Here is a 16343-nt window from a genome sequence, read left to right as displayed (position 1 = left end):
CGGGCTCTGGGAGGGGGGTTGTGTGCTGGGTGCGGGCTCTGGGCTGGGACAGAGAGTTGGGGTGCAGGAGGAGTTTGGGGTACAGCAGGCAGGCTGCCCTGGGGCAGGGGGCCAGAGAGGAGGACTCCCCTCAGCCCTCTCCCTGCCAGCAACAGCGAGCTCGAGGTGAGGGGAAGACCCCGGCACGGCCCCCCTGGCACAACACTCACGCAAGCCCCCCCAGGCTGCTGCTCAGGAGGTCCAGCCAGGATATGCCCCCACCCGGAGTTGCCTGCTGCGGGTAGGGGCTGCTACGCGCCTCCTCCCTCCATAGGTGCAGCAGCCTCCTCAGCCTGCCCCCAGCATTGCTGCCTTGTAGCCATCAGTGCCATGGCTGGCAAGGGAGCACAGCGCAGAACTGCAGGGGGCAGCCGCCCGCAGCCCAGGGCAGGCAGGGATGTTCAGGTGAGGGGCACACAGGGGCAGCAAATGGGGCCAGAGAAGAGACCTGGCCCTGAACATTAGTGAACCGGGTCCCCGGGCCCTAAATTTGCTGAAGCCCAGGCACCACAGGCCATACAACTCGCTACCCCTGGGGCCCTGTCCCATCCCAGGCTGTTGCACTGGGATGTGTTTGGTGGCATCACATCTCTTAGAGGCTATGGGGGATAACACAAGAGTCCTAGGTGTTCAGATTCATCTGGGAAGCTCAGCTCAGGCCAGAGAGCAGAGCAGAGATCTTGACAAAAGTCACAGAGGAAACTGCGACTTCTTGCATGTTGGCAATTGCAGCAAACTCTGAGGCTGTGAAGCTACTAGGGGCCAGTTTTTCCCAGCAGCCAAGATACGTGATGTTCCTGTCAGCCAAAAGGTGACCAAGATGTAATAGTGACCTTCCTGAGGACACCTCTCCAGCCATCACTACTAGAGCTCTGAGCTAACCAGGCAGCCAGATGTCTTATGGCAGGCAGGTGGTTCTCTAGACTGGCTGTGCTCTCAGGTGATCAAGGCCTCTCTCCCATTCTCTGGGATGACTGAAGAAGCAGCATGTCTGGAGCTGAGACTCGATTGCCCCCAGAGCCGAAGGTCTATTGTCCGGTAGTCAGTATCACCAGCCAACGTGGCTGCAGGCCTGGGGCTCGTTAAAACTAGTCCAGCTTGGCAGATCGATGGCTTCCGCTTCGCAACACCCCCCCTTAGGTCCAGGAGGGGCAGTACATGAATAAGGCATGATCCACTGTAGCCCAGGGAAAGGCTCCCCTCGGCAGGCATCGGATGGCGTCCATAGAGTGTGATCCTGAAGGTGCTGAGCACTCTGGCGCTGCTCCAGCAAAGCAGCCATCCTAGGTGCCTGCCGTCACATTCATATCTGAGCACCTCGCACTCTTTAACATATTAGTCCTCACAACAGCTCTGTGAGGCAGGGCAAGGCTGTTAGCCCCATTGCACTGAAAAGTACTGGGATGCCCTCTAAAGACTCACCCACCAGAAGGCAAAGAACAAATTCAGTGTTCAGTATTATTATTCCTTACAATCTCATGATTTTTAAGCCAATTTTGTGATTTTTTTGGAGGCTTGACTCCTGATTTTTAACCTCTTGGGGTTGGCAGTACTGGATTTGTTCCCAGTCCTTTTAGTTCTTTCCTCTCCAGGGGTTTATAATAATAAAAAAAAACATAATTAGCGCTTCTCAAACAGTTTTGCAGACATTGTTCCGGATTCTAGACCCTGCTGTGTGCTGCAAAGGAGTCATGAAGACTCAGCTCCTGGAGCATCCCCAGGGAGCTGTTTGGAATACAAGATGAATGGCACCCGCATGCCCTGAGAGGTTTTGCAAACTGATCGGTCCTCAGTGCACCCCACAGGCCCCCAGCACAGCTCAGATCCTCAGGTGGCTAGACTGAGACATGTGCCTCCTGTCCCGGTCTTAATATCTTTATGGAGGATTGGCGGCAGTTGCTAACCCCAGCTACTTCCCTCCTCAGCACGATGTGCTCCCAGGACAAGCGATGATCTCTCCCTGCACAGCATGCATTATTGTTACTGGTTGATTCATATAGCACCAGGAGCCTGCCAGGCGCTTAACAGACAATCGTGAAGCCAGCTATGCCGCATGTAGATGAGGGAGAGGATACAGCAGCAGAAACAAAATGACTGAGTGGTGAGGCAGGCAGGCTTCCCATAAGGGCCACCATGTTTTCCCTTCTAAATGAGTCAGTATGTGTCGGGAGGAGGACAAGTGTGTATGTACAGGCCTTGGGAAAGAGGCTGGTTAGGATGGACCTGAACGAAGGGAGGGATGGCCCGTCAGACTCCCAGGGAGAGGCCAGAAACAGTCTCTGATGTTGGGAAGTCAGCCTGCGTGACCTTAGGAGCCTGCTTTTCATTGACTTCCTTAGCACCTCTGAGAATTAAGTCCAGGGAGACGCCAGCAGGTTGCCCAAAAACACGTGGCTCCCAAAATTAAAAGCCACCTTTGTAAATGCATCCCTTACGGTCTCACGTGCCATCCCACTCGGCCTCTTCCTGAGGCTGCCGCAAGCCACTGAAAGCCTTTGGCATCGGCGGAAGGCAGGGCTGGAGCAGCTTGCGAAGCATGGGACCAAAGGGCTGGGGCAGAGCAGAGACAAGCCAGGCCAGCTTGAGGAGGATGTGCTCTGCACGAGGTTTTCTCTTAGGGTAGGGGAAGCAAACTGGCAGTTGTTGGACTTGTTTTTCCAAAGGAGAGCAACAAAATCTGCTCAATCTACAACAAGGGAGAGTTAGGTTCAATATTAGGAAAAACTGGCTAACTCTAAGGATAGCTGAGCTCTACAACAGGCTTCTAGGGAGGTTGTGGAATCCCTGTCTTAGCAGGCTTTTAAAAACAGGTGAGACAGGCACCTGTCAGAGATGATCTATCCACAGGCCCCCAGCACAGCTCAGATCCTCAGGTGTCTAGACTGAGAAATGTGCCTCCTGTCCCGGCCTTAATATCTTTATGGAGGATTAGCTGCAGCTGCTGACTCCAACTATTTCCGTTCTCAGCATGATCTGCTCCCAGGACAAGCGATGATCTCTCCTTGGACAGCATCCATTATTGCTGATTGATTTATATAGCACTGAGAGCATGCCAGGTTTATGTGGTCCTGCCTCAGCTCAGGGGCCGGACCAGATGACTTCTCAAGGTCCCTTCCGGCCCGATGTTTCCAGGATTCTACAAGCTGACCTGTGCTGCCACCTCCAGTGAACGATGTCTTGCAGCAACATTGTGAACTCATCACAACTGACGTTGCATAGGTCTGTGCCCTGCCCTGATCACACCCAGTGAGACAGCCTGCTGCTTTCTCGGCCCCTTGGCCTAGCCTAGCGGGAGTCAGGAGCTGTAGTTGCTCTTTGTCTCACATGCCCTCTCTCTGGCAGGAAAGTAATGAGTGTAACCTGGCTATTTTTGCTGGATCCCTGCCTCCCTATTGAACGTTCTGTATTTCCAGCAATCTGTGAGCCCCTGCTCTGTCTGTCCTCTCACCTCTGCTCAGTGGCGGCTCTAGGAATTCTTCCGCCCCAAGCAAGGCGGCGCGCCGCAGGGCGCGCTCTGGTGGTCGCCGGTCCCGCGGCTCCGGGGGACCTCCTGCAGACGTGCCTGCGGAGGGTCCGCTGGTCCCGCGGCTCTGGTGGACCTCCCGCAGGCATGCCTGCGGATGCTCCACCGGAGCCGCGGGACCAGCGGACCCTCCGCAGGCATTTCTGCGGGAGGTCCACCGGAGCTGCGGGACCAGCGGACCCTCCGCAGTCATGCCTGTGGGAGGTCCGCCGGAGCCGCCTGCCACCCTCCCGGCAAAATGCCGCCCCAAGCGTGCGCTTGGCGCGCTGGGGTCTGGAGCCGGCCCTGCCTCTGCTCCCCGATGGGAGGTCAGGCCTCTCCGTGCTGGAGCACAGTGCAGGACATTTGCTTAAGTGGGTCTGCCACCTTGTGATAAGGCACTCAAATGTCCTGCAGAAATCCTACCCAGAGATGCTCAGGGAAATCACAGCTTTCTCCATGGACAGGTACATTCTGCTCTTGGTTACACTGGTGTAAATGTCATCTAACTCCACCCAAATCCATGCAGTTCTTCCAGAATTTACACCATCATAACTGAGAGCCAAATTTGGCTGTGTGATTAATTGGGCCCTGACATTCAGCAAATGGGGAATGAATCCCACTTCTTTCTAGACATCCATTTCTCACTTGGGGGGACAGTTCCTATCAGTTCTCATTCCTTTTCTTCCTCCTCCCCCTGTCCTGTTCAGGAGCTGTGATGATTTTCCAGTCTCAGAGGAAGTCAGGGGGTGTGGAGGAAATGGGCAGGAAATACTTTCTCGAGGCCTTGAGCATGAGCTCACCGCTCTGTTGGCGTGTGTGAACAGCTGATAGGGTAACTAGGCAGCATCAGGTTAGGAATCACCAGGCTGATCCTGGCCCACTAGTTGTCCCTTTTGTGCCTGTAGTGAGGTGGTGTGGCTCCCCTCCGCCCCGGAGTGGGACGAGCCCATCGGGAGACTGGAATGGGCGGAGCTATGGAGCTCAGAGCCCGCCCCTCAGAGGGTCAGGTGGTGACCCGGACGTATAAAGGCTCACCCTCAGAGCTCACTAGGGAACCAGCCGCCGGGCAGGCCAGACGTCTCCAGTCTAGCCCACGACTGGGAAACCCCCGCGGCCCAAGGTGCACAGCAGGACTGGTCTGACTTGTCCTGCACCCGCTACCAGGAGGAGTTGCCGGGCCTGCCCCATGCTCGCTACCTGGAGGAGTTGCTGGACCTGCTGCTCACCCACTACCCTGAGGAACCCATGGTGCTGGACCCCCTGAAGGACAACATCCTGACCCAAGTACTACCTGAGGGGGAGTCTGGAAGTAGCCCGTGGGCAGCCGACCCTAGTCTGGCTGCAGCACTGCCAGAGCCGATGTCAGTGTGTTGCGGCCAGGATCCCCACTGACTAAGCAGCGGTTCTTCTGCTGCTGCTGGGTCGCAGTGGAGTGGGAGGGCCTGCGTCCCCCCTGCCACCCAACTTGTGGGTGGCAGTCTCCCCCTCTCCCAGGCCTTGGAGGCTTGGGCCTACTGTCATTGTTCAGCCCTGCCTGAGCTCCTGACTCCGTATTGCCCTGCCCTGACCTTGGGCCTGGGCTTATTGCTACTGTTTATACTGCCAGTGCTCAGTATACTCTTTATACTGCCTGACTCATTGTCGCCCCACCCTGCCCCAGGGCCTGGGCTTACGGTGCTTATTCCAGTTACCACAAGGGCCGCCAGGAAAGACTCCTGCGGCCGGACTAATTCCCCAAACCTCAGCAGTGTGCAGTGAGCTGGTGTGGGTCCCCTCCGCCCGGAGAGGGTTGAGCCCCGGCCAGCACCTCTACAGTGCCCCTTCTAGCAGCACAGAGGGGATGGGGAGCTGCCCTGACAGCGCAGCTGGGGATTCTCCAGGAGTGGGCGCACACCTGGCTGCCCTTCAGCATAAAGGGTACTCCAGGGGCAGGAGCACACTGCACTCTGAAAACCCTGTGCCGGCAGGGGACAGTACACCGACTACTCCCTCCTGCAGCACATCTGAGGGTCTGGCCCGATAGATTGTTAAGAGACCCATTTTCTATCTGTCTCAGGTAGTTATACAGCCCCTGTCACCAGCACCTCACACCCCGTCTGAGCACATCACAGTCTTCAATGTATCCTCTCACATCCCCGGGAGGCAGGACAGGGTAATTGTCCCCATTGTACAGATGGGAAACTGAGGCACAGAGCGACTTTCCCAACATCATACAGTGTGTCTGTGGCTGAGCAGGGAACTGAACACAGGCCTAGCCACTGGACCATCCTGCGTGTGTAACCCCAGTTGCTAATAACCCATCAGACTAAATCTGAAAGCTTTTTCAGACTCTGAGTCACATCTGGGCTGTCTTCAGCTCCCCACATGAATGCTGCTGCATTTGCATCATGTTTTCTGTGTGTTTTTCACTCAGCTTGGAGCAATGAAAATAGGCTAGTCGGGTTCACTGTGGCTTCTAGTCAGCTTTGCTTCCTGGTTCTCCTGCATTAGCCCAGTACTGCCCTGTCTGGGTCACAAGGGCCATGTCCAGTTTTAAGGAAGCTGTTTTTTACTGGACTGTTTGTTTAAAATGGGAACATTTCTAGTCGCCTTAGCTGATAAGTCTTGTTTTTATTCAACCTAAATTTTAGGGTCTAAAATATTCCTGCCAGTGTCCCATTAAATAAGTGTTATGGGCTGAAAGCAATGTGATAAGCAAGATATGATTCCAGGCTCTTTGGAAATGACTGGTTTCTAGGAAGGTGATTATAGTATTTTATTTATTGCCCTTTTATTCTCCTGCTCATTTTCTATCACATTTATCAAAACAGAAGCAGAATGAGCACGTCTGTCAGACTGACAATGGGAATTTTGCAGTGCAGATGCAGTGGGTTGGATTGCTGGGTTGGTTTGTTATGATACTGGCCAGAATTTTCAAACTTGGGTTCCTAAATCCATATCTAGGCTCCTACACAAAAGTGACCTTGTTTTCAGAAGTACCAAGTAACTGCAGCTGTGGTTGAAATCATTCAGAAGTGCTGTGTCCAGCACCTCGGAAATCAGACTATTTAGGTGCCTAATTATTGATTTAAGAATCTAACTTCAGGCACCTGGATTTGAAAGTGTTGCCCAGTGTTTTCACCTCTAGGTCACAGGTTTTACTTTGTCCTAAATCCAGGTGCCTCAAGTCACTGCCAGCTAACTGCCACTTGGTGGCCTGTGTGAAATGAGTTTGTGATCTCAGTGCAGCTCTCGGGGCTGGATCCAAGGTCCATGGAAGTCAGTGGAAGGACTCCCATTGGGCTTTGGATTATTCACTCATCTGCCCCCCAGTTACTAGGTATCCACAAAACACACAAACCCCCTATCGTAACTAGCACTAATTGCCCCACACCCCTTGTTAACAATCTCACAAAGGGGATAAGGTGCAAATTTGCCCAAAGACTGAGCTGTCTAGAGCAGGGGTTCTCAAACTGGGGGTTGGGACCCCCTCAGGGGTCAAGAGGTTATTACATGGGGGGTCACGAGCTGTCAGCCTCCACTCCAAACACCACTTTGCGTCTAGCATTTATAATGGTGTTAAATATATAAAAAAGTGTTTTTAATTTATAAGGGGGGTCGCACTCAGAGACTTGCTATGTGAAAGGGGTCACCAGTACAAAAGTTTGAGAGCCCCTGGTCTAGAGGAGATTGCTGCGGCAGGCATTCTCCAGCAGAAGTTCACAGACCAGCTTCCTTGGGAAGGTCCCAGTGTTCCTTTATTACACGACTGTATTCTATAACCATGGGCCAGATCTGCAGGGCACCACAGCACTGCTTGACCCAGCTTCTCTGCTGCCTGCTGCTTGACTAGGCAAGGCTCCTCTCATCTCCCCATCCCTGCCAGCCACAAGCTGTCACTCCCTAGCTCCCTGCTCTGCCCAGGCCTGCAGGGGAGGATGCAGATTTTACGCCCAGCTCTTGAAGATGTTGTGGAAACATTCTCCTGGGTCCTGCAGTATGAGATGCCCCCCGTTTCTATCCAGGATGGATTTTTGACTCTCTGTCACATATTCCTTTTATTGGGCTAGATTTTTGTCATTACAGGCAGCGTATTGGCACTTACGCTGATACAGATCCATCCCAGCCACGCCAGGTACAACGGCAGGCGAAATGATTTTAGCACAACAGGGACTGAGCTGCTAGGTGTCCCATGGAGAAGCCCCATAAGTTCTGAGTGCTGAGCAGTGCTGGGAGCTGTGATTTATAATCTGCTAAGCATTTGCCATGGGGAAGGCGACGAGTCTTTGATTCTCCTCTTGCCTCCTCTCCCAAGCTGGTTGCCTTTCAGTTGGGGATTACAGCAGTCGCTGCTGCAGTTCCCTCTCCGCCCCTCCAACAAGCTGTGACACTTGGTCCCTTTCTCTCTTTCTTCCTAGTTTAACGAGAAGGCAAAACCTGTGTCCTGCTTCAAGCACCTGGTCCAGGCCAACATCCGCAACAAGAAAGTCTTCAAGGAAGACGTGCAGGAGATGGTGGCCAAGGGGACGACCGACTACAAAGCCGGCTTTGAGTACGCCTTTGACCAGCTGCAAAACGTAAGCCTGGGACTCAGACCCGGGGCCTTGTGGGAGGGGAGCTTTAGGACTCAAACACAGGGGCTTCCAAAGGACAAAATCCCAGGTAGTTCCAAGACTCAGACTCTTGGGTTTTGGGGGTGGGAGCTCCAGGATTCTGACTGGAGGCTTCCAGGTGAAATGCTGGGCCTCCGAGCAGGAGGCTAGGACTATTCACTGCCAGATGACTCTGCAGCTCATGAGCCTGGGGACTGTGTTCAATCAGCTGTTTGCAGGAGGCTACCCCCATCCTGTGACTCTGTGAACTTCTCTCCTCTTCACCTGGGGATCTCAGCCTAGTGGGGAAGGTCCTTGCTGTTATCATTTATTATTTGTATTATCGTAACCCGTGGGAGCCCCCATCATCACCAGGACTCCGTTGTGCTAGGCACAGAACAGAAAGACAGTCCCTGCCCCAAAGAGCTTCCATTCTAAAGCTATGGCTACACTGCACACCAGCGTGTAGGATATGCACAGCTACACACCACAGTGAAAAACAGACTGCGTCTACGCTACAGTGTGTAGCTACATGCGTCAGTGAAAGGCTCTGGCTGGGGGAGACAGTGGGGAAAGCCTGAGGTTTTGGTCGCTACCTCCCCTCTGCCAGAGCCTTTCCCCATTGCTGGAGTCTTTCCCCGACAGTGGGGTAAGGGTCAAGTGGTGGGGAGACAGCAGGACACAACTCTGCTAAAAACAGCAGTGTAGATGGGAGGCACTGCTTGGGCGGGTATCCTCACACCCTTCAGGCGTGTCATTACTCACCTACGAGGTGCTTCACCATCTACACTGCTATTCATCCTCGTGCTAGGTATATACACTGCACGCCACTGAAAGAAGCGTGCCATGTCGACATACTCTAAGTATAAGACAAGAGACACCAGCTAGATACGACACATGAGGAAGCACAAGGAAACCAGGAGACAGTGCTGTCAAAACGTACCTTTTGGAAACAGGAGATTCTCCCATGGCCTCTGCCTGGCAGCTGGACACACTCTAGCCTTGTAGGGAAGCCTCCACTTTCCCTCTCAGAGTCTCAGGTCAGCCCTTCCTTTCCGAGCCCCCGTGTCTTTGATGGGATCTTCTTCCAAAATCCATTAGCAATGGGCTGGAGCCCATAGGCCCAAGCAGCTGCCAAGCCATGGGGACATCCATGTGGGTCCCAGCGTGGACCTTTGCTCTGTAACATGGCTGATCCTTCCTCGGTACAGAGCTCTTCAGTCCCTCAGGCCCCTCACACCCCGGCCGCCAGCGATCAGCTTTCCAGTCACTAACAAGCAGTCCTCTTCACCATCCCCTTCAGTGTCCCCTACAGGGTGCGCCTTGGATTGCCTGGTGTTCCCTTCACAGATGCCCACCTCAAGGCTCTCACCCAGCATCACATGCAGCTGCTAAGCGCTGCGTGAGGCCATCATCAGCGCCCAGGCTGGAAAAGCACAGCTCAGCCTGTCCCGGGGCAGGGCTCTGCTGGCAGGACCTGCCTGTGTTATTGCTGCAGCCCTGGCCAGATCGATGGAGAATCTCGGGGATTGGAATTTCAGTTTTCACAGGAACTGCTGCCTCTTACATTTCATTAAAAAGTTCACAGGGCCAGCGTGAGAGGGCTCGGCTCAGGCAGGCCGCCAAGGCGGTGGGCCAGATAAAGATGAATGGCCCTATTAATCACTGAGCAGTAATAGTCACAACATAATTTCTGTCCAGACAGCCCCCACTCCCAGTTCACCTCCACCACCTTCACCCTGGAGAATCAGGCAGGGAAAACAGATTTGTCATGGCCACATGGTGAGCCAGGGCTGAGTCCTGCATAGAGACAGAGAAATCTGTACACACACACCCTGCTGTACTCACACACGCATGTACACACACCCTGCCTTACTCACACATGTACACACACCCTGCCTTACTCACACATGCATGCACACCCTGCTGTACTCACACGCCCATGCACACATTGCTGTGCCCACGCATGTACACACTCACTACACACCCTGCTGTACTCACATGCCCATGCACACATGCACACCCTGCTGTACTCACGTGCACACACTGCAGTACACGTGCACATGCACACACTGCTGTGCACGCATGCACACTGTTGTGGACGCAAACACACACGCACACACATCTCTGTTTGCAAGCGGAAATGTGCAGGCTGGCTTGCAGCCCTGGGCACCCACATGGATTCCAAACCCTCCCTGGAGAGACAGTGAGATGCAGGCAGACCTGACAAGGGAGTTAGATAGATTTGGATTTGTCACCATCTGAGCAGCAGGAGAGACAGGTGTATAGGAGAGGAATTACCAATGGCTGCCCTGGTGCTCCTGGCTGCCCCGGCTTCTCCCAGCAGAGGGCACTGTGGGGAGTGGGGGCAGGAGCCCGGGCCAGGGGGGGAGCTCCCAGCTACACCAGCCCAAGCCTCTCCCAGCAGGAGGTGCTGTGGGGAGGGGAAAAGACCAACTACTCCAGCCCCAGCCTCTCCCACTGTCCGTTGTGTGCCCAGCTGAGCGTTCTTCCAGTTGCATGTTGCTCTTTTCTCCCTGTCTGGGCAGGTCCTGTGGTGCAGGCATGGCTCTCTTGCCCCTGCTGGCCCCTCTAGTTCCCTGACAGCTTCCTTATACTCATTCCAGGCAGAGGCAGAATCACCCTGGGCTGCCCAGCAGCAAGCACTGGGGGGTCCTCAATGGTTCTCGTTGCCGGGTCATGGCATCCTCAGAGCAGAGCTGGCTCTGGCCCCTTCTGCTTCCCGTTCCCTTCCCTTCCAGACCCCAAAGTGCCCGGGCTATGTCTGGGAGGGGAAATTCGGTCTGAATCTCAGAGGAGACTTCTGGAGGCCTCCTCTCCCCAGGAGAGCAGTGGGCACCCCATGGCTTGGCTCATTTCAGACCAGGCTGGAGAACGGGGAGCCCGACTTTGCTGGCCAAGGGGAATCAGCCAGATAACCTCCTAAGTCCTTCCCGGCTTCACTGAATAGGAAGGAAGTTGCAGCAGGTGTAATGGCCTGCGTGGGATGATACTGCGACTGATGCTACTCATCACCAGGGCTGCTTCTCGACAGGCGCTTCTGAGCTCTTCATCCCTCCTGCCCTGAGAATGGGGGCATGTTATATGGATGTGGTGTTCTCACTCTTGGACATGTATAGGCACCCACATGTACAATACAGAAACAATTCTGTAGGCACCTTGCAGGACACGGTGGTTACTAGTCCGGGCATAGTGGCCTCCCAGAACGTCAGAGTGACTGTTGGGATAAAACTCACAACCTCTGTGCTCCAAACACACTATCTGAGCCAAAGGAGAATCCCCCATAGATGTCAGCAGTATAGGGCATATGACACATGATGGAGTAGTTCTGATCCCATCCAGCAGCAGACAGTGGGGCACAATACCCCAGCCAGTTTGTTGCTGTGTATAACACACACACACACACACAGAGTATACAACCTTTCTTAGCAAAAGCCCTTGCATTGGTTTAACCCAGGAGCATGACAGGCAATCAAAGTGCTCTGTCCCTGCCCTCACTCTGTTTTTTGCTCTTGGTTGCAGTCCAACATCACGCGAGCCAACTGCAATAAGATGATCATGATGTTCACGGATGGCGGGGAAGACCGGGTCCAGGATGTGTTTGAGAAGTACAACTGGCCCAATAAAACGGTGAGTGCTCTGGTATTAGATGCACCAATCCCCTGCTGACGTGGTCCTGGTTCTGGTGCAGCCCATGAGCACTGCCCATGCTCCAACAGGCGGTATATGCGTTCACTTCTTACCCAGAATGACCGGACTGCTGTGTGCTGTGCGTTTGTTTCTTGGGCTCTACTTCTAGCCTCTCCCTGCCGGAGGCACTGTGTGGAATTGGGTAGGAGTGTTGGCTCTTGGAAGACGCCCAGCTATTTCACTTTTCAGCCTCTCCCAGCAGGGGGTGCTGTGGGGAGGGGGCAGGAGTGCTGTCTGTGGGGGCGCTCCCAGCTACGCCAGCCCAGCCTCTCCCAGCAGGGGGTGCCGTGGGGAGGAGGCAGGAGTGCTGGCTGTGGGGGAGCTCCCAGCTACGCCAGCCCAGCCTCTCCCAGCAGGGGGTGCTGTGGGGAGGGGGCAGGAGTGCTGTCTGTGGGGGCGCTCCCAGCTACGCCAGCCCAGCCTCTCCCAGCAGGGGGTGCCGTGGGGAGGGGGCAGGAGTGCTGGCTGTGGGGGAGCTCCCAGCTACGCCAGCCCAGCCTCTCCGAACAGTGGGTGCTGTAGGGAATGCTACAAGAGCAGCAGTCACTGTAGCTAGGCAGGGATGCAGGTCCAAGGTTTACATCACAGCCCTTTATGGTGCTGCATTTAAAACAGGGGTGGGCAAACTTTTTGGCCCAAGGACCACATCGGGGTTGCGCAACTGTATGGAGGGCCAGGTAGGGAGGGCTGTGCCTCCCCAAACAGCCTGGCCCCTGCCCCCCTATCCGCTCCCTCCTACTTCCTGCCCCTTGACTCCCCTCTCAGAACCCCCAACCCATTCAACACACTCCTGTTCCTTGTCCTCTGACCGCCCCCTCCCAGGACCCCTGTCCCCATCCAACCCTCCCCCGCTGCCTGTCCCCTGACTGCCCCGACCCCTATCCACAACCCCGCCCCCTGACAGTGCCCCCCCCGAGACTCCCACCCCCTATCCAACTGCCCTCTGCTCCTTGTCCCTTGACCACTCCCTCCTGGGACCTCCCACCCCCTTATCCAACACCCCCTGCTCCCTGTCCTCTGACTGCCCTCCTGACCCCTATCCACAACCCTGCCCCTGACAGCCCCCTCTTCCCCTGGGACTCCCCCCCCCATCCCCCTGCCCTCTGCTCCTCGTCCCCTGACCACCCCTTCCCAGGACCCCCCGCCCCTAACTCCCCCCCGGGATCCCACCCCCTTATCCAACCACCCCGCTCCCTGTCCCCTGACTGCCCTCCTGACCCCTATCCACATCCCCCCCCCTTGACAGGCCACCCAGGACTCCCACTCCCAACCCTCCCTGTTCCCCATCCCCTGACCGCCCCCCCCAAGAACCTCCACTCCATCCAACCGCCCCGTCCTCCCTGACTGCCCCCCGGGACCTTCCGCTCCCTTACCCAAGCCCCCACGCTCCCTGTCCCCTTACCAGCAGCAGGAACTCGCAGTCGCAACAGCCGGCTGGAGCCAGCTGCAGTCCCCATGCTGCCCAGCGGGAGGGGCAGGCCAGAGCGCAGCCCGTGCGGAGGCATGGCTGCAGGGGAGGGGAGACAGCGGGGTAGGGGCCGGGGACTAGGCTTCCCGGCCAGGAGCTCAGGGGCCGGGCAGAATGGTCCCGCAGGCCAGATGTGGCCCACGGGCTGTAGTTTGCCCACATCTGATTTAAAAGCTGATACTAAATGTCCATTTTCAGTGTATTCTGCAGTTTCCAGGTGAGTGTGAGTCTCTGTCTCCCTCGGGGCCCTGAGAGGGTAGATCAGAGCGGCTGACGGAGGGCCTATATCCTGCCCTAGTTAACATTTACATACCTACAGACTTTCACTCTCTTTGGGTCTGCATTGAAGGGTCGGGTCCGGTGAGATAACAGGCAGGCTGATAAGGCAAAAGCATCCCCTTGGGTGGAGTCAAGATGTGTGTGAATTGCATTAGCAGGGCTGGGGGGCAGGGAAACCTCTTCATGGCTTTTAAGAGCAGATCCCGCAATGTGGGCTTACACACACACTCTCTCTCTCCAATGCTCACTGTGAGCACAGTGACTAACAAGTTGCTGTTCGACTGCCTGGAGAAAAGGGTCCCATCATGGGGTACTGGACACATGTGGCCTTGGATCCATTTTTGTAAGGAATAACCTAAGGTTTGCAGCTAAGGATCCACTGAGCTGTACTGATCCACTCTACTGCGACAGGCACACGCTGCTTCCTGTTAAGCATTCTGGGTAATGTAATCTATCAGAAACAACAAGGAGTCTGGTGGCACCTTAAAGACTAACAGATTTATTTGGGCATAAGCTTTCGTGGGTGAAAAACCAGCTACGAAAGCTTATGCCCAAATAAATCTGTTAGTCTTTAAGGTGCCACCAGACTCCTCATTGTTTTTGTGGATACAGACTAACACAGCTACCCCTCTGATACTTGGTAGACTATCAGGCCTTTCTTGTACTAAGAAGTGTTGTATTTGGAGCTACCACTAGAGGGCACGCCAAACAGTATAGCCCAGAGCCCTGCCCAGGTGGCCATCCCATGCAGCCCAGCTGATTGCAGTGGGGTTGCACAGGGGATAGGTGAAGGCAGGATTTGATGCTGTGTGCACCTATTGCTACGTTACGCGTGTGTAAGGAAAGCCTGGGTTAAAGGCTGCTGGTCTGGCAGGTGGGGACTGTCATGGTCCCAGCAGGTCCCTGCTGAGCAGTGATCCCACTGAGGTGGGAGTGGGAAAAGCAGCCTTTGGATTCAAGCTCACTGGAGACCAAAAGTCAGCCCTGTGCAGTGGAAGTTTGGTGGCCTGTGTGAAATGAGTGCTCTGTTCTCAGTCCGCTGCGAGTATCCGTAGCACAAAAGCCACTGCCACCCCAGCATTAGTCAGGTTACAGTCTCAAGTGAGAGGCTAAGGGCCATGGTGACGGAGGGCCAGTCTGGACTCGGAATTTGCCCGGATTCCAGCCACCAGAGCAGACCCCTAGTATGTGCAGGGGGAGCCGTGATTTGCACTGGGTTCTGAAAACAGGGTGTGATCCACTGATGCAAATTGCAGTGAACCCCATCTCGCTGCAGCTGCACAGGTGGTGGAACCAGGGCAAGCCTGCAGGGTAGCCAAGGCCTGAGCTCTCCTTCGAGCTGGGGCCCTCCAGAGGCACAACGGAGGGGAAGCTTGCACGGCCACTACCTTGTGCTGTCCCTTGTGTCTGTGCACAAGGGCTGAGTCCCCAAGGGCACTGAGCCAAATGTGGAGCTGCTGCAGCCCAGCTCTGAGCTCAGAGGAGTCTTATGAGCTATGGAGGGATCTGACCTTTCCATCCTCTTCAGAGGAAAGGGGATGGACAAAAGGTTGGGGATGCAAGGGATGGGCCCGCCAGTGAACGGGTTGTGCCTGCGTAGCACCAGACAGGGATCTAGTGCACAGAGCCGCATGCCAGGGGCAGAAGAGCAGGCAAAGACAATACCTGGGAAATGCAATGGGGTTTCTCCCTGGGAGCGACATGCTGTGAATGAGCCAGCGAGGTGGGCAGAGGTGGTATCATCCACCTGGCTCCCTCCGTCCCTTCCTGGGGCTGCCCGTCACGAGTAGCAGATTGAGCATGAGTCGGGAAAGGCGGGTGAGAAGCTCTGCGAGGGGGCTGGAAGTGAGTCTCTGGAGCTGCCTGGCGCTGCGCCAGCTCATCACAAGGAAAGGGGAAACAGCCACCGGCTTTATCACCGGATTCCACCTCATTTGATGGGAGCTATTACAACGTCTGCCCTTCCTGCCCGCCTGCTCCCGCACTGAGCCACTGCCCCTGTAATGGGGCGGCTCACGTGCCAGGGCTGTTTTATTACCTGTGCTGAAGTGCCAGGGAAGGAAATGGGCAGAGCTCCCTTGCCCAGGCTGTTGGCACACAGGGGGAGGTGTCACAGGAGAGCTGGGCTGGGAGGGAGGGGAATGGGAACACCTCGGTGTCTCCCAGTCCCATCAGCGGGGAGTGCTCTCAAGGGGCTGCAGGACCGTGGGAGAGGAGTCCCCAGGAGGTAGGAGGGTTGTGCCCAGATGGCTCCTTTTCCTGCCAGTCTATTGGCAGCAGGTCACTGCGCTGTGACCCCCATCCATCCCCCCAGTAACTCAGCAAAGGGGAGCGGGGAATCCCCTCCAGCCCAGACCGTGCAGCGGGAATGGAACTGCTCCACATTCATTAGTCCATCCTCCACGGGCCGAGCATCCTTTCCATTGCTGAGGAGGACTGGAGGGTCAGCCAAGCAGCAAGCCCTCCAGCCCGACCCAAACCCTTGTCAGCCCTGCCCCCTCAAAGCTGGGCCACACGGGGTGAATGGGAGAGAAGCACAGAAATGTAGGGCTGGAGGAAGTCTCCAATCCAGCCCCCTGGGCTGTGGCAGGACCAGGTCAGCCTAGACTAGCTCTGACAGTGTTTGTCCAACCTAGTCTTAAAACTCTCCAGGAACAGGGATTTGTCCACAGCCCCCTTGGAGGCCTGTTCCAGAGCTGAACTATCCTGAGAGTTAGACAGTTTTTCCTAACATCAAACCTAGATTGCCCTTGCTGCAGATTAAGCCCAT

The 16343-nt window shown here is 55.5% G+C and overlaps 1 protein-coding gene across 8 annotated transcripts in view; it reads left to right on the top strand.

Moving 5' to 3' along the window:
- Positions 1 to 16343, top strand: part of CACNA2D2 (calcium voltage-gated channel auxiliary subunit alpha2delta 2) — a 643579-nt gene that overhangs the window by 553956 nt on the left and 73280 nt on the right. For all 8 annotated transcript variants that reach the window (XM_039547175.1, XM_039547174.1, XM_039547177.1 and 5 more), the window contains 2 exons: positions 7942 to 8100; positions 11659 to 11766. In XM_039547175.1, the coding sequence (XP_039403109.1) occupies positions 7942 to 8100; positions 11659 to 11766 (267 nt within the window). The remainder of the gene's footprint in view (positions 1 to 7941; positions 8101 to 11658; positions 11767 to 16343) is intronic.

The sequence above is a fragment of the Mauremys reevesii genome, linkage group 7, assembly GCF_016161935.1.
Source record: "Mauremys reevesii isolate NIE-2019 linkage group 7, ASM1616193v1, whole genome shotgun sequence".
In the NCBI taxonomy this organism is placed as follows: Eukaryota; Metazoa; Chordata; order Testudines; family Geoemydidae; genus Mauremys; species Mauremys reevesii.
The sequence above is the reverse complement of the archived record's forward strand: the minus strand, read 5'-3'. Positions and strand labels throughout refer to the sequence as shown.